Source organism: Mustela erminea, chromosome X (genome assembly GCF_009829155.1).
Source record: "Mustela erminea isolate mMusErm1 chromosome X, mMusErm1.Pri, whole genome shotgun sequence".
In the NCBI taxonomy this organism is placed as follows: Eukaryota; Metazoa; Chordata; class Mammalia; order Carnivora; family Mustelidae; genus Mustela; species Mustela erminea.
The window spans coordinates 35757543-35780282 of NC_045635.1; the positions used below are offsets into that span (position 1 = coordinate 35757543).

At 40.3% G+C, this 22740-nt stretch overlaps 1 protein-coding gene across 2 annotated transcripts in view; it reads right to left on the minus strand.

Moving 5' to 3' along the window:
• MED14 (mediator complex subunit 14) overlaps nucleotides 1–22740 on the minus strand; it is a 72264-nt gene that overhangs the window by 5786 nt on the left and 43738 nt on the right. Inside the window, exons 17-28 of one of the 2 annotated variants that reach the window (XM_032329517.1) lie at nucleotides 18102–18262; nucleotides 17865–18011; nucleotides 17137–17228; nucleotides 16034–16186; nucleotides 15443–15712; nucleotides 11948–12088; nucleotides 10276–10387; nucleotides 7549–7680; nucleotides 5517–5699; nucleotides 4328–4563; nucleotides 1979–2158; nucleotides 1336–1443 (exon numbers count right to left, since the gene is read on the minus strand). In XM_032329517.1, the coding sequence (XP_032185408.1) occupies nucleotides 1336–1443; nucleotides 1979–2158; nucleotides 4328–4563; nucleotides 5517–5699; nucleotides 7549–7680; nucleotides 10276–10387; nucleotides 11948–12088; nucleotides 15443–15712; nucleotides 16034–16186; nucleotides 17137–17228; nucleotides 17865–18011; nucleotides 18102–18262 (1915 nt within the window). The remainder of the gene's footprint in view (nucleotides 1–1335; nucleotides 1444–1978; nucleotides 2159–4327; nucleotides 4564–5516; nucleotides 5700–7548; nucleotides 7681–10275; nucleotides 10388–11947; nucleotides 12089–15442; nucleotides 15713–16033; nucleotides 16187–17136; nucleotides 17229–17864; nucleotides 18012–18101; nucleotides 18263–22740) is intronic. The other variant, XM_032329518.1, reaches the window with a different exon arrangement.

Sequence of the window (22740 nt, forward strand, 5' to 3'; positions counted from 1 at the left end):
CGTGGCCCCTAATGGTCCCTTCCGGTGGCTGCCTCTCCCAGTTCCACCATCTATCACTGCCAGAAAAATGTCCTTGAGCATGGTTCTAATCGAGCTCACAAATGTTTGGCAACATGCAGTGACACATGTTGTTCCTTTCCCTTACCCTACCAGGACCAAGACCTGATATTCAAGGCCCTTCTTAACCGATGCCACCTAGACGTCCCAGCCTCAGTCCCAGCTCTTTCTCTAAAACATACTTGTCAAACTGTATTAATAATTTCAAACTGTGTTCACTGGTGTTTTTTGCCTTTTTTTTTTTTTTAAAGATGTATTTATGTAGTTTGGAGAAAGAATGCTCATGAGCAGGGGGAAGGGCAGAGGGAGAGAGAGAGAGAGAGAATCTGAAAGCAGACTCCCTGCTGAGTGCAGAGCCTGAGGCAAAGCTCAATGCCAGGGTCCTGAGATCGAGACCTGAGGCAAAATCAAGAGCCAGCCATTTAAGTGACTGAGCTACCTAGGCCCCTGCACTGGTGCCTTTTTGGTTGTTGTTTTCGCCACATTTCCTTAAAAAATTCAAATGGGTATCTTTTTGATATAAATGTTTCCTACATGCTACTAGAGCAGAAGCCAAATGTTGAGACTATCAGCAAAGGAACACTGCTGTCCCCAATATTAACAGCAAAACACCAACTGGAAAAGGGAGTGAGGTATTTGGAATTACTCAAAGCAATACTGTAAACATCTGAATGCAAGTCCTGTAAGCTTGGAAAAATATAATCAGCTGCCACCTGGATTCCATCTATATAATTGTATACTTTCACAGGAAAGAAGAGAAATTCATCTCCCCAGGGAGGACAGATTTTTTGATAAATGACAGGGGAATTGGGGGCATCTGAAAAAGCCAGATCCACCCCTCACATTTGACACCAAGGTATATTTTAAATGGATCAAAAATTTAAAGAATTTTAAAAAACAAATCCATAACAGTACTAAAAGAAGCCACAGGAGCATCATTTCAGTATCTAGGAGCAGGAAGAGTGAATTAAATGTATTTTGCTTTTGTAAGAGGTAAGCCACTGGTAACTTGCGTTGCCTGTGGGGAGGGAGACTAGACAGCTGGACAGGGATAGATGGGAAATTTCCCCTGTATCACATCTTGATCTCAATTCAAAAGATACAGGAGGGCTGTGTTACCTATTCAAAGATAAATAAAATCTTAAAAAATAAGAAGAGTGGAAAAGAAAAACAGAAGTACATAAATAGGTGAAAACCAATAAACACTGCTCCCACCAACTTCAACCTCTTCAGACAGTCCTTGTTATATATAGAAGTATGTGCGTCACTCTAACTTACCAGCTCTAGCTTCATAATATGCACACAGTCCCTGAGGATGTGTGTAGGAGCTCCTAACAGCTTGGTGAAGGCTATTAATGTATTGGCTTTAAACGGCGGTCCTGCAACCTACAGGGATGAATAAAGCAAGTTACTCCACATTCTACTTTGACTCTTCTTTTTGTTGATGGTACAGGCATACCTTGGAGATGTGAGTTCAGTTCCAGCCCACCCCAATAAAGCAAGTATTGCAATAAAGTGAGTCAAGTGAGTTTTCAGCTTCCCCAGTACATATAAAAGTCATGTTTATCTATTAAGTGTGCAATGGTATTATATCTAAAACAATGTACCCATCTTAAAAAATACTTTATTGCTAAAAAACACTAACTACCACCTGAGCTGTCAGAGAGTCACAATCATCGGTCACCATAATAAAGAAAAAGTTGGAAGTTTTACAAAAAGTACCAAAATGTGACAAGGAGACATGAAGTGAGCAAATGCTGGTAGGAAAATGGCCCTGGTGGACCTGCTTCATGCAGGGTTGCCACAAACCTTCAATTTGTTAAAAAAACAAAAACAAACCAGTATCTGTGAAGCAAAGCAAGATAAAGTGCAATAAAACAAGTTATGCCTGTATTAAAACTATGCATTAAGAAACACATACTCTTGTTTCAAAGAACTTCTCTAAAACTTGAAGTTCATCGGGTTTCCACTGTCCTGCATTTTCAGGTGTCACTTTGAGCTGAAGTGTTTGGTTGGTTTTCGGACTAAGGGCTACTCTGCATTTCAGGGCATCAGTTTTAAACATGATCACTCCAGGTTCGTTGGAATTTATCAGCTGCAGCTGCAAAACATGAAGGGTGCATCAAGTTAGTACGTAAGACAAAGAAGAAATGAAAACAGAGAGAACTGTTTCAGAGGGAAAACTAAAAATTGATACCTGCTCCCAATCAAAAATATCTAGGCCCCGAGAACCATCAATTGCTAACATCCCAAAGAAGGAACTATAGGTGTCTCTCGAAGGAAGAACATAACACAACCTACGGAATAGTCTTGTAAAGTAACAAACTTGAGCTACAATTCAGGAGTTAGATTTGTAGGGTAGACCAATATTATAGAAATGTGAGGGTCAAAAGGACATGTTAAAGAATTCCAAAGGGATGCAATCAGCAAAATCCAGACTGTGAGGAACTTGACACAGCAACAGATAAGGCTGCTTCAACAAATAAACTGTGTGAGAAGAGACGGAGGGGGAGTCTCCAGTTTGAGAGAGACATAAACTTGTTTGGTTACTTCTTTATTTTATTATTATTATTTTGTAAAGATTTATTTATTTATTTATTTGACAGACAGAGATCACAAGTAGGCAGAGAGAGAGGAGGAAGCAGGCTCCCCGCTGAGCAGAGAGCCCGATGTGGGGCTCGATCCCAGAACCCTGGGATCATGACCTGAGCTGAAGGCAGCGGCTTTAACCCAATGAGCCACCCAGGTGCCTCTGGTTACTTTAGACCGTAAACACCGTGAAAACTTGGGAAATCTGGACACCAACTAGCTATCTGATGATAAAGAAATGGTCTTTATGGATGAAATGAGGTCTGGGACTTGCTGTCAAACCATATGGGAGAAGGAGCTATAGAAGAAACAAGACTGACAGGAGTTCACTGTTGAAGGCAGGTGATAAGAACACAGAAGTTCATTATATTCTCATACTATTCTACTCTCAACTTGCATATATGATTAAAATTTTTCACAAAAAGTTTTTAAAAAATGGCACAGTAGAAGAAAACAATAAAGAGCACCATTACAAAATGTTGGATCTGGGTTGGGACCTTATAGCTGGCAAATTTTTCTGTAAAGTAATGGAGAATAAATATTTTAGGCTACATGGTCTCTGTCACAACTACTCAATGATGCCGTCAGAGTTGAAAGCTGCCATCAACAATATGTAAATTCATATATGTGACTACATTCCAGTAGAACTTCATTTACAAACAGGTGGTGGGTAGGAATTGCTCCCCTCTCCCAACCAGGGCCAGCAGTTTATTGACCCCTGCTCTATCATAACATATTAATTATGCAGATGAGCAAAATGAGGTTCTATGCCCGAAAGCTTATGTGGCTTCTAAGTGGGAAAAGAAGGGTAGATCACAGGTCTCATAATGATTTTTTAAAATGCTAATTCATTCAATTTATGTTAAGACCTCTATTATTTTCAAATCTAAATATAAAGGTTGCAGAATAGCTAGGTGCCATCCACGGAGCAGATATTTTAAACATTCGCCATTCTACCTCATTAACACATACATGTATCAAGAGTTATAAATAATATGTACTGAATAATACCAAGACATTACGCTAAGCGCTTTATAAGAAATACCTCAAACTCCCACAATTGTTATGAGTTAGGTAAATACAATTATCTACCATTATCAAAAAGGTAAAGGGATTTGCCAAAGCTTGTACTAGCTGGTGGCATGGACTGGGTACAAATCCAGATAGTCAGACTCTAGAACCACGGCTATCAACTCGGAACTACTTCTTGAGGATATCACCACAGGACATAAGTCTTTTTCTGACTTTTTCTATATCAATTCAGCTGTTCATGAACCTTGTGATCATAAATAATTTTATTTTAATGGAGAATCCAATTCAAAGTCAGCTTGCCTGCAAGAGAATTCCAGGAAGCCAAGAGCTGCTTGTACGCTACTCTATGCAAAGGCAGATTCTGGGAGCATTTGTCCCATGACACTGTGGGGACGCTGTAGGACCTATCTCTGGGCCTGTCAGCCATAGCACAGGAAACTATAAAATGCAGGAACATGTTAACTTAAGAATGGAAAAGGAAATAGTGGGGCCCATTTTTAATGCTAGAGCAGTGTGGAAAGCACAGTTTTAACAAGCTAGCTAAAGGAAGTGAGGGAACATTATTTTAGTTCACATGCTGTTCCATGGGGCAATTTATTAGCACCATCCTTTGACAACCATCACTGAGAAGTTCATTAGGTACCCATACCGTTTCTTGTTGAATAATTCTTTGAAGGTGCCGTCTCATGATGACCGATCCAAGGAATCTCTCAAGCGGAGAACAAAGGTAACTACCTGCCAGGCCAGGCACAAGGCCTGGTGTTGGAGAGGGCAGCAGTAAAATGTTCAAGGCACTGTGAGTGAGGATGGTAGGTATGGAGGCTGCCCAGGAGCGCTGAGGTAGTTTACGAGGCGGAGGCATGTTTGTTGGCAAAGTCTGGGAACCTTTTGGGAAGGAAAACATGTCATTTCATTCACAAATACACATGGTCCCACTGTTCTGTTTTGCTTTTATCATAAATCTTTGCTACTCTAAAGCAATCCATACTGTTTTCCTTACTCCTTGTGGCATAACAATCCTATGTTAGCTTCCTGTTAGCAAAATGGCCAGGATTCCTCTCCCTAAAGCTGGGTTCCTTGCAAAGTGACTTTGTAGCAAGACCTTTGAGAGACGGAGCCCATTTCTCTTCCTGGAATCTGGGCTGGCCCTGTGACTTGCTGTGACTTAAAAGAATGCAGGGGAAGTGATGTGGCACCAGCTGCAAAGCTAGAAGTCCACTCACGTTCTTGGAACCCCGCCCAACTATCAGGTGAACAAGCCTGTGATTAAGTATGAGACCACAGGGAGCTGAGGAAGCCATGCCACCTGCGGCCATTTTACACCAGCCAGGCCTCAGCCCACACAGGAGCTGACGATAAATATACTAGTAAGCAAAGCAGAGACTGGAAAAGTCACCCAGCTTGGCTTAGCCTAAATCACCAACCTATGGAATGGTGAGCTAATGTAAGATTGCTGTTCTAAGTCATTAAACATTACCTGGCAAAGCTAACTAACATATGTGCACAATTCTGTTCTGTGTTAATTTGTACAACCTTGTCAGTTAACTTGAGGTGTCCCTCAAGGTCTAGTTTTACAGCTAAGCTAGTAGACATAACAGAAGCACTGGGGCTCACCTCATAAGACTTCTGGAAGAGACATTTCCCTCTCCTATATTTTGCTTTAACTGTGCAAGTTAACTACCGTTAACCAATTTACTAAGTGGATTAAAGTTTAAGTTATTAAGTATCTCCATTTAACAAGCAGGTCACAGCTTTCAAATGTGAGGATGGAAAAAAAACAACAGGACATCATGTGGAGGTTAGACTAAAACAGACACAAAAATGGTGATGCCGCTCACTTGTTCCAGCTCGAGGGGAATGAGAAGCATCTGGTACTGGAGAATGTAGTGATGGGTTGGCTGGTGACATTCCAGGCATGCGTGTTGCTGGTGAGGGGCCGGACACTTGAGGAGACCCTGGCCAGTTCCCAGCTCGTCCACTTGGTGACACCATAGTGTATGGAGAACTAGGGTCCAGGGTTCCTATAAACAAGTGAACAGATGGTTTTCAAAACCTGTATTTTAATAACTGAAAAGTACTTGACACCACTGAAATGCTTGACACTTTACAAGGCAATCATTTTTTTTCCCTTCCGCTACTTCACTAAAGTATGCGGCTTTTGCATGTGGCACACCTGAATCTCTATTTTGTGTAGTTTATGTACTTTTTAACATGACTCAAAGTTAGAAAAATATAGAATGAGAAATGATAAAGGGTACCTTCACACAAGCTTCAGCATGTTCAATGTGTAACAATCTACACACTACGTAACAACCTATTTTCAAAAACCTATTTGCAAACGTCTTTGAAAATGTTGAGCAAAAAAATCTCAAAGCTCACTTAAGGGCAGAAATCTTTTATTTTTCAAGTAACCCTGACAAATTACGTTTTTCATTCTACCCAAGGCTGAGGAGAGGGAAATTTTCCCTTTTCTTTCTTTAGTAAAGGCTATGCTGACTGAGAAATGGACCAAGAATCAAGTCTTGAAAGCAGTAACTTCCTGAATCATTTGATTATTTAAATTTCATCCTGCAGTTACCTTTAACGTATTATTTATGCCCCTCTGTAATCAAAATATAAACGGAGAAAATACTTTTACCATATATCAGAGAGTAAATGATCCTAACTTTAAAGTCTTATAAATTGGTAAGAAAAAACACAAGAACATATAGGCAGGCATAAAATAAGAAATACCTAAGACTAGTGAAAGAAAAAAGGTTTGACTTCATTAATAATCAAAGAAATACACATTAAACAAGAAGATACCATTCTTTACCTATCAAAATGACTACGATTTCTGAAAGTCCTAATACCCTGTGTTGGCAATGATGCATGAAAATAGACATTCTTGTCTGATGCTGGAGGAAATTGGTACAGCATTTCAGGTGAGCAATTTGCAGTATGTTTCAAAAGCTTTAGAATTTCTCAAACCCTTTGAGACAGCAATTCCATGTCTAGGAACTTACCTAAGGGAATAATCATGTGAACAGAGATGACACCATTTGCCGTTTTTAAAAAAAAAAAAAAAAAAAAAAAAAAGGAAACATTCTAAACATACAATAGGAGGGCAGTTAAATCATGGTATGTCAACAAAAGGGAATACTATGAAGCCATTTAGTAGGACGATGTAGATATCACAAATATTAATAGTAGATAGTAAAACCACAGATGCTGCACAGCTGTAAAAACTGAGGAAGTCCTTTATGCTGTGATTTGGCATGGCATTCAGGAAAAAAATAGATGAAAAAAGTAAGGCACTGTAGTGAAGTATGCTGGCCCATGTGTAAAAGCAGTAAGAACAGTTACAGGCATCTGCCTGTGTATGCACACATCTCTGCAAGGACACATAAGAGATGGGTAACACTGAATGCCTCTGGGAAGAGCAACTAGGTGGCTGGTGGCATAAAAACACTTCCCTGGCTACCTCTTGTATTCTTTATTTGAACCAATTCAAAATAGAATTTTTTAGTTGGAAAGTTAAAGAATTCAAGTCTCAAAACAATACATATGATATAGTCCCAGTTGTGGGGGAGGTGTCTGAGAGGAGAGACAAGCAGACAGGTGGAAAGCAACAGAGAGGCGAGCAGGCAGGCAAGCCGGGGGGTTAGGGTTAGACGGGAATAGCAAGGCAGAAGCGAGGGGGAGAGAGAGTCCAAAGCAGACAGACTAACTGGTAGATCTCTGCGTGGTGGGATCAGGACAAATTCATTTTCTTTGACGATTTCCCCAACGAACAAAGTGCTAATTTTGCAATAAGAAAAGAATTTATTTAACAAAAAACTACTTCACGTCAAATTCTTAAGCTATTGCGATTTCCATGTATGGACTCACCATGTGGACTAGCAAAACTGGCCCCTGGTCCTATTGAGATTCCATGCGAGGATGGGGGAGGAGTTGGAACAAATGACGCTGGTGAAGGGGCTCTCAAAGCCCCACTGGGGGAGCTGGCAGCATGCAGATTTCCTAATAAAGGAAAATAATTATAGATGATCTTGCAGGACACATACTATGTCCTGGCCAAGGACCTCAAATTAAGACTCTCTCTACAGATTAAAGAAATAAGTAGTAAAGCTCCCTTAAATAGCACAAAGAAAATGTGGAATGATTCTGTTACTGAAAAAGAGAGAGAGATCAATTCAATGGGACCCAAATTTTAGCTCTTATAGTGACTGAATTAAAAAAAAAATACCCAGTGTACTTTTGTGTTTGCTCATTCACTCTTTCAGCAAGTGGGCATGAATGTTAATTTCATGCCAAGCATTGCTGTAGGCACTGGGGATGCAGCAGTTGACAAGACAAAAATTCCTGCCCTCATGTAGTTTCTATTCTAGTAGAATGAGGAAGACATCAAATGTATGTCAGGCAGTGGTAAGTGCTATGGAGAAAACCTGGGCAAAGAAACGGGGCAGTATCATGTAATAGTGGAGATGGGTGCTGTTCTTTCTATAAAGCAACTCCAGAAGACTGCTCTAAGAAGGGGGCACGTGAGTAAGTGAAGGGTAAGGTGTGAAGATACCCAGGGGGGTAAGATATTCCAGGCAAGAAGCAGAGCTAGTCCAAAGGCCCCAAAGGCCCCAAAGGCAATAGCAAAAATAACAGGGAGGCGGCCAGTGTGGCTGGGTCAGTGCGAGCCATGGGGAAGTGGGAGGAGTTGAGGACAGAGAGATGGTGGTGGTGGTGGGGGGAGGTCCCAGATCATACAGGGACTTGTAGGCCATTCTAAGGACTTAGGGTTTACCCTGAACGAGATGGGAAACCACTGCAAAGTTTGGAACAAAGGAGTTATAAACTAGCTTCTGTTCCGGAAGGATCACTCCAACCACAGTGTAAAAAACAGACCACAGGGCAGGGGCAGGGAAACCGGTTAGAGGCAAGAGTAATAACCCAAGTGAGAGATGGTTAATGGCTTGGGCAAAGGTGGAGGCTGAGGAGGGTTAGCATCTGGATAAATTCTCAGCTCAGAGTGGACAGTATCTGGGACTGACTAAAGTGGGTGTGAGAGAAAGAGGAGTCCAGCATGACTCAAAACAGCTCTGGCCAAGCGGCAGGCAGGAAGGGGCTGCCGTTTCTGGGAGGTGGGGCAGGGTGCGGAAGTGGGCGGGCAGGTGTTAGGAGTTGAGTCTCAGCCATTGTCTACACATCTACAAGGACATGCTGACTAGACAGCTGGAAAACACAAGACTCGAGTTCAGGGGAGAGGTCTAGATGGCAGACATTAAAAAACCGAGAGCAGTGAGCTTAAAGATGGGATTTAGCCACAGGACTAGTTTCTACTGAGCATCAGGAAAAGGGGGAACCATGCTCCCCAAACTATGAATAAATGTGACATGGAGACACTCACTACATTACCATCACTATCCTCGGTATTCACATGTTTCCGACTCTCTACTCCTGTCTAAGAGAATTTCGTATCCTCCACCTAATACCTAATGCAGTGCCTTACGTGCAGTATGTTCACCAACATGATAACCTTTCAGTGTCGTTTAGAGATTCAGCTGTGGGTTGCTGTAGGGATTAAATGGATAAAGTGCTCAGAACATGGCTAAGCACACAGCAAGCACTATATACCTGTCTGGCACTGTAATTATTTCCAAATAATTATTTCTACTTCCTTCTACATAAAACCTCACTCATACCCTAGAAATGTACACCCCTTGGGTTCTCTGCCCACATCTCCTGTTCTGCTCCTTGCTCCCTAGCAGCTCCTTCTCAGGCTCCTACACCTGGGAAGCAGCTGCCAGTACTCGGCAGGGGCTGAGCTCACCCACCCAGCTCAGCCTTCATTGACCTTCAGCAACATAACAATAACTTCCAAATCTTCATCTGTGGTTCCGCCATCTCTGCTGAGCAGGTAAGGGGGTTATCTACCCAAGAAATCTGATACCCGTCTTCTTTGCCAGATGACACGCTCGAGAGCGGAACTGTATTTGGCTGGCTGCTGAATCCCCAGCGCCGTGGAGCATCTGGCCCAGGGCAAGAGCTTAAGCTACACCAACAAACTGTCCAGTTAAGAGTAAAAATTAGGCATCCTCAAGTAGTTCTATAGTGTGCTTCATGGGGCTGCCAACAGAGCCATTTTGTTGGGACAAGCAGGCTGTGCGCTGGCCCACTCTGTGGGGCAGGGCACCTTTCACACATACTAGGACTCAGCAAACTTGTCATGTAAGGGGTCGTCCTAGCAGGAGAGCAGCCCTGACACTGCAGGAATGCGTGTGGCTGGGTTCCCCCAAAACTACAAAAACAGGTAGGTGGTGGGTAGGACTCGATTTGTCGGCCCGACACAGATCGTGTTGTGATTAGCTCTTCTTGGAGCTGTGCCGTGAGTCTGGCACTGGGTGACAATACCTCCTCTTAATTCAGATCTTTTAAAGTGCTCCTGAGTCACAAACGCAGCGTTCATAACCCTGTCGTAAGGAACAAATGGCAGGTATCTAGCCACAGATAAGGAGTGGTATCTGAAGGTCTAGGCTGCATGTGTGGTGCTTGTGTTTGTGTGCGCACGCGTGTATGTTCTGGATGTCAAAGCTGAACATGACAAGAGAATAAGTAATATCTTACCTGGAGACTGTGTGTGCATCATAGAGGGAGACTGACTGACTGTGCTGTGGTAAGACGCAGGGGGCGAAGTAAGGGGATAAGCACCTGATGATCCTGGCTGTTTGGGAAATGGCTGAAAAGAAAAAAAGTACATGTTGGTCAGTCACGTGTGTATAGTGTATCGTACATATGGCTAATGAGTTAGCCTTCACACAGTTCACTGGTTACCAAACAGGAAGCACGAGATATGAAAATGTGCAAAATACACATCAATACCACAGATTTTTAAAAACTCCCTTTCAAAATGTTTAGAAAAACAGCAAGAACTCACTTCTGACCTTGTAATACCATTGTCTATATCCCTCAAGATGTTTTTTGCTTACTTTATCTACCATATCACTGATTTATCTGTATTATTTATCTACCATTTCACAGATTCCAAGATTCTTCCCCCACCCCTTTAGTATTTCTGTAATCAGGGTGTATCTTCTGATTCACGGCATGGCACAGTTTACCCAGCAGTGTTGTTTCCAGCAGTTCATAAAAAGTAGTGCATCTTACATCTGGTGAAGTTTTGAAAGCAAATGAAATACAGTAGTTTAACCTGACCTCTCCTCACCTTTACCTTCATCTCCAGCAGTGGAAAAACCTAGGACTTGTAATCCTTCCTAGTTTTTTATTTGAGGTACAAATCACATATAGCAAAGGACACAAATCTTAGAAAATGTCCAGCCTGATGAATTTTTACGAATGTCACCGCTACAGAGATCAAGACACTGAAGAATACTAGCAGTGCCCTGGAGGCCTCCCTTATACACCTTCAAAGGCTTTATCACTGCCCCAAAGGTAAGCACTGTTCTGACGTCTGTCACTCAAGCTTGATTTTGCCTGTTTTCACATTTCCTATAAATACCGAATGTACTCCTAAGTGTCTGGCTTCTTTTGTTCAACATTTTATCAGTAAGATTCACCACACAGTTACACGTGGCAATAGTTTTCTTGATTTCTGTAAAGCATTCTACTGTAGGAATAGACCCAGTTTATCCACTTACTCTGTTGCTTGGTATTCGGGTTAGTTTCTACTTTTTACATAAATAATGTTCCTATGAACACTGGTGTTTTTTGATGCATTTCTGTCGTACATATATCCAAGAGTAAAATTATAAAATCACAGGTATGCCTAATGTTCAGATTTAGTGCTCTGGAATATTCCTAAACACCCCCACAAGGTTGTTAGACCATTTCATGTACCCTCCAGTAGTAAATGAGTCTCAGTTGCTGCTAACACAAAATGTTGCCAAGAATAATCAATTCTCTTCTTAGAGCAATTTTTGTGGGTATGGAGTATTATCTCATTGTGGTTCTAAGTTGTATTTCTGTGATGCCAAATGATGTTGAACACCCTTTCTGTGCTTACTGGCCATTTGGATATCATCCTCTTTTGTGATCACATGGCTGATCACCTCACATCATTTTAAGTGCACAAGACTGAGGTTAATGCTATTTCTTGTACTGTTCACTTGCCATCACTAGAAGCCTTCTCTCCCTCTGTCACTATTTTTTCATATGGACTTCCTGGACACCTTGGGCCCACCAAGGATCTCCTTGCCTTTTAGCAAAGACGCTCAGACACCTGAGGGACCCATTAAGTTAGACAAATATGATACTATTTGGAATTTCAGCTAGACATCACCTGTTGCTGAGGTGGTGGCTGGAGCTGCGAGATTAAAGAATCCATCATATCTCCTCCTATGGGAGAAGGGGGATTATCATCCTCATTTACAGACCTTCTTCGAGCATCCTGATTGCTGTCAACAAACATATTCAGGAATGTCTATGGATATAAACAGGTAGAATTCAGATTATCTTACTTAGCTTTAGTAACATATTTTTAATCATTTAGACTATTTTAAGAGAAACAAATACACTACACCCATCTTTATAACAGAAGTTTGGTACACAGCCACTACTATGAGGACAACCTGGAAGATATACTGATAATTTTGAGTGGGGGAAACTGAGGAAACTGGTTAACTGCAACAACAGAAACAACATCTAAGTTAAAAATCCTGTCAATTAAGAAGTATTGTGCAAGCACAAAGTCGAAGAGAGAAGTATACCCTGGCACCTCCTCACAAATAATAAGTATTTCATTATTAACTTCTGAACCAGAAATTCAGGAAACAAAAGAAAAGTTGTATGTTGGCCATTTAAGTAATATCAATGACTTGGGAAATTTCCCTTTTGGTGAAGAGTCCTCACTTCGTAAGCTAGAAAATATGACAGAGGAAAACAATGCAGAAACTAAGCCATCTTTCCTCTTTTTATCTTAACGTGACTGAAATTTTGAACCACCAAGAGTGGGACAATCTTGTTTTATGGGATAGGTCACCAAAAATTAAGCAAGGCTACCAGAATCTATGTCTCAAGCATTCTCTTCCTTTTAATACTCTTCACCTTCTCCATCTTCAAAAACATAGATCAAAAGCTTACCAGGATCACTAGGAAGCTTTTTAAAGTACATCGCTTGATTTCTAATAAAAGATGATGGATTTACAACACACATTTTATCTTTTCCCAATACCCCACTGAAACTCCTAAAAAAAAATTTTTTTAAAGCAGTAAGTTACAAATACAGAGAGAATGGGAGAAGAAAAAAATAGCAATGAATTCTGGAGGCTGCGGAGCAGATGGCTGAGTGGTAAGTGAACTATCCAATGTGAGGAAGTTGTATCCTAAAGCTAACACTGGTGCAAGCCAAGAAGCAAAGCTATTTCTGTCCAGATCCTCAAGACACGTAGGAACTGGCAGCACTAGACACCCCTGGAAGTGGGGATGAAAGTGGGACTAAAAATAGGACTGGTCAAAAGTCTCTTTAAGAGACACTGAAAGCCTCCCAGAGCTTCTGTCACTCTCACTGAGTGAGTTTGACTTCTACCACTCTGGTGGAGGGTTCTTTGCTATGGGGACTCTAGCATCGATCGAGAGGAATGCTGTATTAAAAATGAAGATTATGGGGCACCTGGCTGGTTCAGTCAGAAGAGCATGCGACTCTTGATCTCGGGGTTGTGAGCTCGAGCCCCACGTTGGGTGTAGAGATTACTTTAAAAAAAAAAAAAGATGATTAAAGTTTACATACTGAATGTTGAAAATAGTAGTTTCCTTCTCTTATTTGATTTGCCAAAAATTGGGGGCCAGATGCACACCATCTATGCAGAGACTTGAATACTCCTCTTTTGGTACTCATACCAGCCCAACAAAAAGACCTAAATCTACTGACACTGGGAGTTAGTTACTCAAAGAAATGGCCCAGGTAGATAAGCTTACAATGAAGACCACAGTCAGCAAGACTCACCTTCTAGTAAGAGCTGTGAGTTAAGAATCACTAATATGAAAGAGATCAAAACAAAACAAAACCAAAAGCAAGGTGCATGAAATGGAGATTATGTAGGAATAAAAGGGGTAAGAAAATATAAGATAGCTATATACAACAAAGATGTCATAAAAGGAACACTTAGCAACAAAAGAGAGCTCCTGCAATTTTTTTAAAAGATGGCAAAACAAAATACCAAAACCAGAAAGACTCAAAGGAAAAAATGAAGAAATCTCCCAGAAACAGAGAGAGAGAAAAACAATATAAATAAATAAATAAATAAATAAATAAGAAAATCGAAGAAGTCCAGGATACCAAACAGCAGAATAGTAGTGGTACCAGAAAGAGCTAACAGAGAAAACAAAAAAGAACTGAGAAATAATACAAGGAAATTCCCACAGCATAAGGATGTAAGTTTCCAGAGTGAAAGAGCCTACTTAGTTACATAAGGTTCGAGAACTGGAACAAGATTAAACACCCCCAACAGTCACAATGGAAGTTAGAAGACAATGGAGCAATGTCTTCAAAATTCTTAACAGAAAATGTCTCTGTAACCTCAAATTCTATACATAGCCATTCTCTCAATTAGATGAGGGTAAACTAAAGATATTTTTAGGCACACAGAAGTCTCAAAATAACCTCCCATGTGCCTTCTCCCAGGAAACTATGTAGACTGTATTCTACCAAAACAATGGAATAAACCGAGAAAAAGACCGGCAATCCACACCATAGGGCATGCCACGCAGGACAGAGGCCAGGGACTCTCCCTCTTCCCCACCCTTCCGTAGATTCCTAAATCAACACGGTGCAAAGGGTCTGGGGCACACCATTCCAGATTGGAGGTCAGAGGGTTGTTGTAGAAGAGACTTCTTCAAGATGAAACCAGCGAGGTTTCTGATAGGTGAACGCACTGAGAGGAGAGTTACATATATGGGAGAGGCTTTAAGGTTGAGTTAGTGATAAGTATACAGAACCTTAAGCAAAAAAAGTAAATTATTAATTCCCAGGAAAATAAAATGTTGAAGAAAGGAAAAGTAATTATAGTAAGCTTCGTGGATACTGTTTACATATTTATAATAATGAAAATACTGAAAAATCATCTGATCAAAATTGCTGTCTAACCATACTGCAAGGGTAGGAGGAAAAAAAGAAGGCATACTGCGAGTAGCCTGGGAGGAGGAAGAGGCATATAAGAATTAAAAAAGAATTAAACCCTCATCTTGCATTGTGAGGATCAGATAATGCCCTCAACTAAGAAGTCAACAAACAGCACTGTAAGCAGGTTACTTAGAGATAAGGATGTAAATACCAAGAGAATCACCATCTAAGAGTTGAAAACAGAGCAGGAAAATGTCAAGACTGCACTGCAAGCCACTAATTTTCAAAACAAGCCTTTGGAACTATTTGACTCTAGACTATAAGCACATAAAATTGAGCTATTATACAAGAATCTGCAGGGATTGTGGCCCAGGACCCTACATTTTAAAAAAAACTTCATGGTTGAACTGATGAATCAAACTTTCTCAATAATCGATGAGAAAGACATTGTTGAAGTTCCTTAAAATTCCAACTAGCAAATAGGACTCTCCTCAGTTATCATCCACCTTATGCATTACAAGAAAAGGAAATTTTATCATCTCATACAACATAGGCACAGTGCTTTTTAAGAACTTCCCATTCCTTTGGAAGGACGCTGCAGAGGTGATGAACTAACACAGCTGCTTATTAAACAGGAATCTGTTGCTCTCCCGTTATTTCCCCCCTTTAAAGATATTTACTGTAATGCTGTAATGCTGTAATACTATAGTCAGTTACCTTTAGTCCGGGTGCAGGATAAAAACCTTCCACTAACTTGCTATTATCAAACAGACTATAGGCACCATCCCGTATCGCCACCACGCCTCGGCTGCGGCAGTAAATGTCGATGCAGTACATGTTCCTAAAGGCCAGTCTGATGTGGGTGGACGACTGTGGCAGGATGGAGAAGCACTGGTAAGCAGTGTTGGTTCTCTGGGTCAAGCCCAACATTGGCACAGTGGGGAGTTTGTTGATGGCATTTAATGGAGCCTGAGTATCAAAGAGTACCTAAAAGGAACACATACAGTGAGGGCAGATGGTTTCCATACAAATGCTAAAGCCTCAGAATCTTCCATGTCTAACAAGTCATAAATGAGCCAAGGGTCTTCCTGGAACATTCCGTACACCTTTCCCTTGAAGAGAATGCAAACTATATCACTGCATTCACTTTGAATCAAAGAAAATTCTCCAAGAAGAGTGCAAGATATAAATGACAAAAACATGCACCCTTGTCACTGAAGACAAGTTAAGCCCACATGATTTTTGGTTTTACATGAGACAGTAACACTGTCGGAGTCACAGTTTTACAAAGAAAATAAACTTAATTACCTGTAATAACTGAACCACATTTGGTGTTTTGTTGAACATTTCCTGAAGCTGATGGAGAATGGTATTGTGACAGTTACTGCAACCTGAGTTTGGACCAACAGTGCCCAAAGAAATGTGAAATTTCTGATGTATGGAATTCCACTGGATGCTGATCTAAATCAGAGATTACATGTTTCAGAAACGGAGAGAGTAACAGATTCAAGCAGAAGAAAAAACAATGTTTAAACAGTAAGGCAAAATGCCAAAGATCTACATGAGGTCTTTCTGGAAAGCCAGTTAGAAGACTGGACTCTGTAAACTCCAAAAGTGTTGTTACTATGGACCGGTGCAATTGCGGAGTAGGTATTTATTAGCCCACCTCCACCAAATAAAACAGAGAAGGTGCTAAAGAAAAAATCTGGATTAAACTTTATTTGGAAATTATTATTGGTGTTTTTTATTTTTTGTTTTTATGTAGGACTGAAGAAAAGTCACCGTCTACATGAGCACTGTCATAAGGGGAATGGAAGCCTCTTCCAACACAGATGCTTTTAGTTAATAGATTTTAAAACACTTGATTAATTTCTGATATTACTTGATGTGAAGAGTCCAGAAAGAAGCCAGCTGGCTGAATTTTTATACTAAATTTCTAGGACTTCACATATAGAGTGGGAAGAAAATGAGGACACAGAGATTACAGGGAACGCCTTTAAGACTGAAACAGGATCAAACAATGTTAATAATCATGTGATCAAAAGCATAAACATATAGTATTGTTTAAAACCATTCGCAATCTTCAGGACAGTAATCATGTTGCTAACCAGATCTGAAATTGGTAAAGAATAAAATACAAACACCAAAAGTATATTACCTGGTCTAAAACTCATCAAGATTATATAACCCATCAAAGACAGCATTAATTTTCGCTTCCAATTTTAAAAAGAGTTAAGCATTACAGTATACTAGTCTACTATATATCATCAAAGTACTTAAAATTTACCATTTTAACCCTAATTTTTACTTGAGTCCTCAATTAGTTCAAGGCAGTTTTCATAACTTTTGAATTGTTGATTTTTAAAGAATCTATGAGAGGAACTTCAGTTCTAATTAGTTCACAAACTTACTGAGCTTCCCTTGGTGGTTCCATAACACAAGATAAGTTTTCGGTAATTATAAACACGGACTTCTGAGAAAATATTTAGATGAGCAGGTATGTCTAAAGAGAAAGGAAGCAAAAAGGAAATTAAAATGATGCATGCAAAACTTTAAAACATATATTTGAAGAAGAGGGCATCTGGGCAGTATCCTATGCCTAGCTGGAAAGATCTCTAGATGCATTTCGTTCAAAAAAAAAAAAAAAAAAAAAAAAAATAAAAAGGAATGAAATGGCATAGATAGCAGGCTTCCAAGTCCATTTCTACAGAAGGGGTCTAGGGCAGGGGGCAGATACTGAAGCAGTACAGCACAGCAGTTAGGAGGCTCCAATTCCAGCTCTGCCCTTTCCTAGCCGTGCAACCTTTGGTAAATTTTGTAGTCTCAGTGACTTGTTTTCTTCATTTGTGAACTGAGGAATAACTCACCCACCTCACAGGGTAACTTTAAACAGTTAACACAAGCAAACTGTTACATTGTATGTAGACTCTCAATAAATGCTACCTGTTATTACAATAACAGGCTTGGAGTAAAGATTTCTGGATACACAAGAAACTAACAGTGGTTGTTTCTGGGGGAAAGCCTGAGGTAGAAGGGAAACTTATTTTTCATTAGATATTCTTTTGAAATGTTTTCTTCACCACATTTTCTTCTTCAGTTAAAAAAAGGGGGGGAGGGGGAGGAAGATTATCACATGTACCTGGTAGAGAACGTGCAAATTCCAACACACACTCATATAATCGTGCAATGCTATTCCAGTCATTAAGGAACATTTCAACCACTTTTCTACCACCAACGGGTTCAGACAACAAGTTTTCATATGTCAGATAAACATGCCGCGATGGACCTACAGGATTAAACAAGAGGATTAAAAGGTATCAATACTAAAAAGAAAACCCCAGAAATATGCAAAGACAAAGTGTGTGAAGCATCTCACCTTGCTCCCTAGTAGAAGTGCCATTAAGTGGACAATTCGCAAACACTAACTCCGCCACCCATGTGCGGTTATTTCTACCTTGCAATCGGAAAGTGCAGTCGAGAAGAGAACGGTCCAGAGCCCTCTGGGTTTCCTCATTCACACCCTTACAGGGAGGAATTCTGGCGACAAAAGACAGAACATATGAAGTATACTTTGTATCACAGAAAAGCAAGAGCACAATCTACACAACAACAGTCGGGCTATCACATTAGAGCTTCAGTTCAAGCTCTACTACTAGTTGCCTTCTGTGCAAGAAGGAAGCTATTTGCAGCAATTCACAGCACTGGATCCCCTTCTCAAATCAACACAGACTAGGACCTCTTACTTTAATAAAGTGTTTGAGTGTTTGAACAAAGTATGTCTGTCTCCATCCTTATTCCTATTATTAGAAACACTACGATTCTTCAGCATGAAAATAAAGAATATTGGCTTTCTATGAAACCTAACCATCTAGAACATCCTAATGGAAAAGCTAAGGGGAAAAGAATACTTGTAAAACCACTCTTTGAGAACACAATGGTACAGTGGAAAGAACACAGGCTTTGGAGTCAGAGACCTGCATTCTAATTCTGACCCAGCCACATTTAACCTCTCTGAATTTCAGTTTCCCAACGACACGATGGAGATAATTACCTTACGCGTCACTGATTTTAAACCCGACACAGTGTACACTGAAAGTGCTGGTGGCAGCTGATACAATAGGTAATCGTGTAGTTAGCTCCCTTTGTGGTAAACCCAAGTCTCAACTGATGCCAAGATAAAATGCCAGGTTCCTTATCTCTCCCCGCCTCTGCAGCAGAGGTAACACTCAATGTGATGAAGCTTTGCATGTACTAACTCATTTTAAAATGTTTTCACTTAAATGTATCACATATAGAAGAGGAATGTATTAGCTTTGGTTTAAAATACCTACCTACCCATTTTCCTCTTGCAGCTTTAGGAACTACCTCGTCATAAAACATTATGAGGTAATATATTTTCATTTTTTCCCCCAGCAATAGATAAGATAATGAGATCATGTATTTTTAAATTATACATTATCCTTTAACTCCTAGGGAAGGTGAGTTAATTTTCAGACTTGGTATAATGATTATCTCTATCTAAGTCTAACAAAAACTGGAAACATGGAATCTTGATTCAGGCCTCTTACTCAGAAACACCTAGATTAGGGTTTCTCAACCTCCACAATACTGACATCTTAGGCTGGGTAATTCTTTATTGTGTAGCCTTTAGTCTCTCCCTCCCAGATGCCAATTGAACCTCCCACCCCTCCTTCTCAGTTAATGATCACCAAAAATATCTCCCAACATTGTTAAAGGTCCCCTGGAGGGCAAAATCGCCCTGGGGTGGAGAACCACTTGCCTAGAATAAACAATTCAAGAGGGCTAGAGAGGGACAGAGATTGCAAATGAAAAAAGAAAAATTGTAGGGTAGAAAATAGCTATAGTTTGCATAAAAAGAGAATTATCATAGTACTAAAATTTTCTCAATTACAAATTCCACCACAGCTCCTCTTAAATGTATGTATGTATGTATGTGTATATATATATATATATATACTTTTGAAATGTTTATATATAAACATTTCAAAAGTTAATCTTTCTGGGGCACCTGGTGGCTCAGTCAGTTAAACATCTGCCTTTGGCTCAAGTCACAATCCTGAGGTCCTAGGCTAAGCCTCGAGTCGAGCCCTGCAATGCCTCATGTCAAGTCTCCCTGCTTAGCCAGTCTTCCCTCTGCCCCTGCCCCCCGCCCCGTGCTCTCTCTCTCTCAAATAAATAAATAAAATCCTGAAAAAAAATGTTAATCTTTCGCACTACATAATTTTTATCACTCACTACCAGAAAGATCTTGTCCAACGTTATCTGGGGTAATTACAGGAATTCCATACACTGCATATATGCTTGTCAATTTCGTAGGTATACTGAGGACTTCTCCTTATCCATATCCCTGAAAACATAACCCCAACCCACTGGAGTTATAAAGCAGCCAATTCAGATCGATTATTAAATCTTGATTTAAAAAATATAATAATGCAGTACATTATCTTCCTTTCATATAAATAGGTGTTTCGTGAAATCCATCTGGTTAGAAAATGAACCCATAGAAGCCAGCATGTCTTTAAATAAAAGAATAAGACTTTCAGTTCATGCTCTAGGGACAGCAAGATCCTAAGAGTGCATTCTATGCTGCCCTCTTCATCTGTCATACACAAGTAATTGGCTCAGCTTCAAGGAACCTGGAAACTATTTACTTGCTTTTTAAGGTTACTAATGTAACAGAATAAACTATAATTGTAACTCTGATCCTCCCCCACCCAAGGATGAAAATGGATAGTTCCTAAAAGGAAACCCTTTGAAACAAAATTATTATAAACTCAAGATACTGCAAACTACTACTAGAGTCACCAAAAATGAAGAACTGAGGAAGATATTTCCTGGACAGTGGCTTAACTTTATCTGAAAATTTCTACCAATCCAAAAAAGGTTTTTGATCTAAACAGCTACTTCTAACTGAGGTTTCTCCTGTAATTCTGAGTATGGGAAGAATGTAGGAACTGGGCTCTGGTCTTCCAGGGCAGATGGGTGTCAGCACCACCACCTTGTGCTGTATGTCGATTTCATCCTGGGGGGTTTTACAAACGGCAGTAACCACATTAGGGCCCCACAGTGCATGAGCCGGGAGATCACTAAATGTGCTAGTTCAAGAAATGCAATTGTGCCCATAAGGAAAATGAAAAGTGTTTTATAAAGGTTGCACATGCAAATGCAGAAGGACAGAGTCACATAACTGCTAGAAGCTGAGTCACAAACCGTGCAAAAATGAACTGTGCCTATGCATTATTTGCATAAACTACAAGAGGCAAAGAAACACAATGGACAAGATGAAAACACCTTGTGGGTGTGGCTAGCAGACCAGCGCCACTGGCCCAGTAGTGTTAAGTTCAGGAGAAGGTGGGAAGTTTGCTCAAGAGCTCAAACGGAGGCACTGTGACCATGCTGCTCCTGAGACCTGAGTCCTTTGTGCTGCTGGATCAAGGCTCTTGGGAATCTACACAAGGTAACAGGCCCATGGACAATACCAGTCTAAGGCGTTTACCATAAAACTCTCACAGATACTTCAGGGAGGCCTGCTCAACAGAGACTCAAAAAGATAAGTTGAACAAGAACAGAACATATTTTTATCAAAGACTAGAAAACTGTACTCAATTTTAAAGCTTTGATGTATCAACTCATACTCCCATGTAGTATTAATATGTCTAGGAATAAAGGCTTAAGACTTTTTAAAAAAGATTTCATTTATTTATTTGACAGAGAGACAGTGAGAGAGGGAACATAAGCAGGGAGAGTGGGAGAGGGAGAAGCAGGCTTCCTGCTGAGCAGGGAACCTGATGGGGGGCTTGATCCCAGGACCCTGGGATCATGACCTGAGTCAAAGGCAGATGCTTAATGACTGAGCCACCCAAGTGCCCCAAGACTTAAGGCTTTCTAAACATTAAATGTATGAGAGCAATTATATATTAGACCTATGTCAGATTTTGATTTAGTAAAATTGTGTTTAGACATTTATTGTTTACGGTTTTCTTCTTCATTTCTACATCCTATCCCTATAATCCTCATAATGTTGGTTACTAGACAAATTATCTTTAATTTATCCATTTCTCTACATTTTTTCCATTTAAGTTTTCAATAAAGAAAATAATAGCCAGGATATAATAAAGACTTTTCAAAAATTATTATTAAATGAAGCTTAAAAAATAGGAAATGCTTCCTTCCTAGGTAGGACTATATTATGGGTTCTCTTGTATTCAGGAAGGAAGGGGACTGAAATTTCTTTATAAAAATGCTGAGAACAAGATATTTTAAGACTCCTGCAAAACATGAAAAATATAACTAAGAGAACAGAACACAAATGTTAACACTATTTATCTGCAGTTGCCAGGAAGAGTGAAAAGTTAAAAAAACAAAAAACCCCAAACCCCTGTACTTCTTCACACAGAAGTAATTAAAAACCAGAAGCCATTAAAAGTATCACATTGGCCTAGTGATTTCCATTACAAGGCCAGCTCTCTTTCCCGAGAACTTTTTGTAGAGATGGTGTTCAGACAGCCAGGAAGGGAAGCTATCCTAGTTCTTCAACTGTCTCAAGTGAGCACCTTGACACACGGGTAGAGTACGTGCTGTCCACTAGCTCTTCCCATCTGCCCCAGAAACCAACTGATTCCCAAGTAACGAAAATGAAAGCTCCACTGGCAGAGCTGCCATGTCTTGGTAGTCAGAGGAATCCCATAAAAACCTGCTTCAGTGATTTATATTATTAAGCAACATCTAAGAAACAATACAAATGCCCACCCTACCCCGCCCCCATAGAACTGTTTTCTGCACCAGAAAGGTTGATCTCGTAAATGGGAGGTTAATTTTCCAAGTCCATCCTGGTCACCTTCCATAGCACACGCACCATGTTGGCTTTCCTTCGAAGCATCCTTTGGCCCCTGGTCCTCGATCCACTTAGAGCCAAGCCCTCTGCCCATCTCCCTCTGTATACTCTTTCCTGGCAATCTATGTAACAGCCCAGCTCAATTTCTACCACCTTGGCA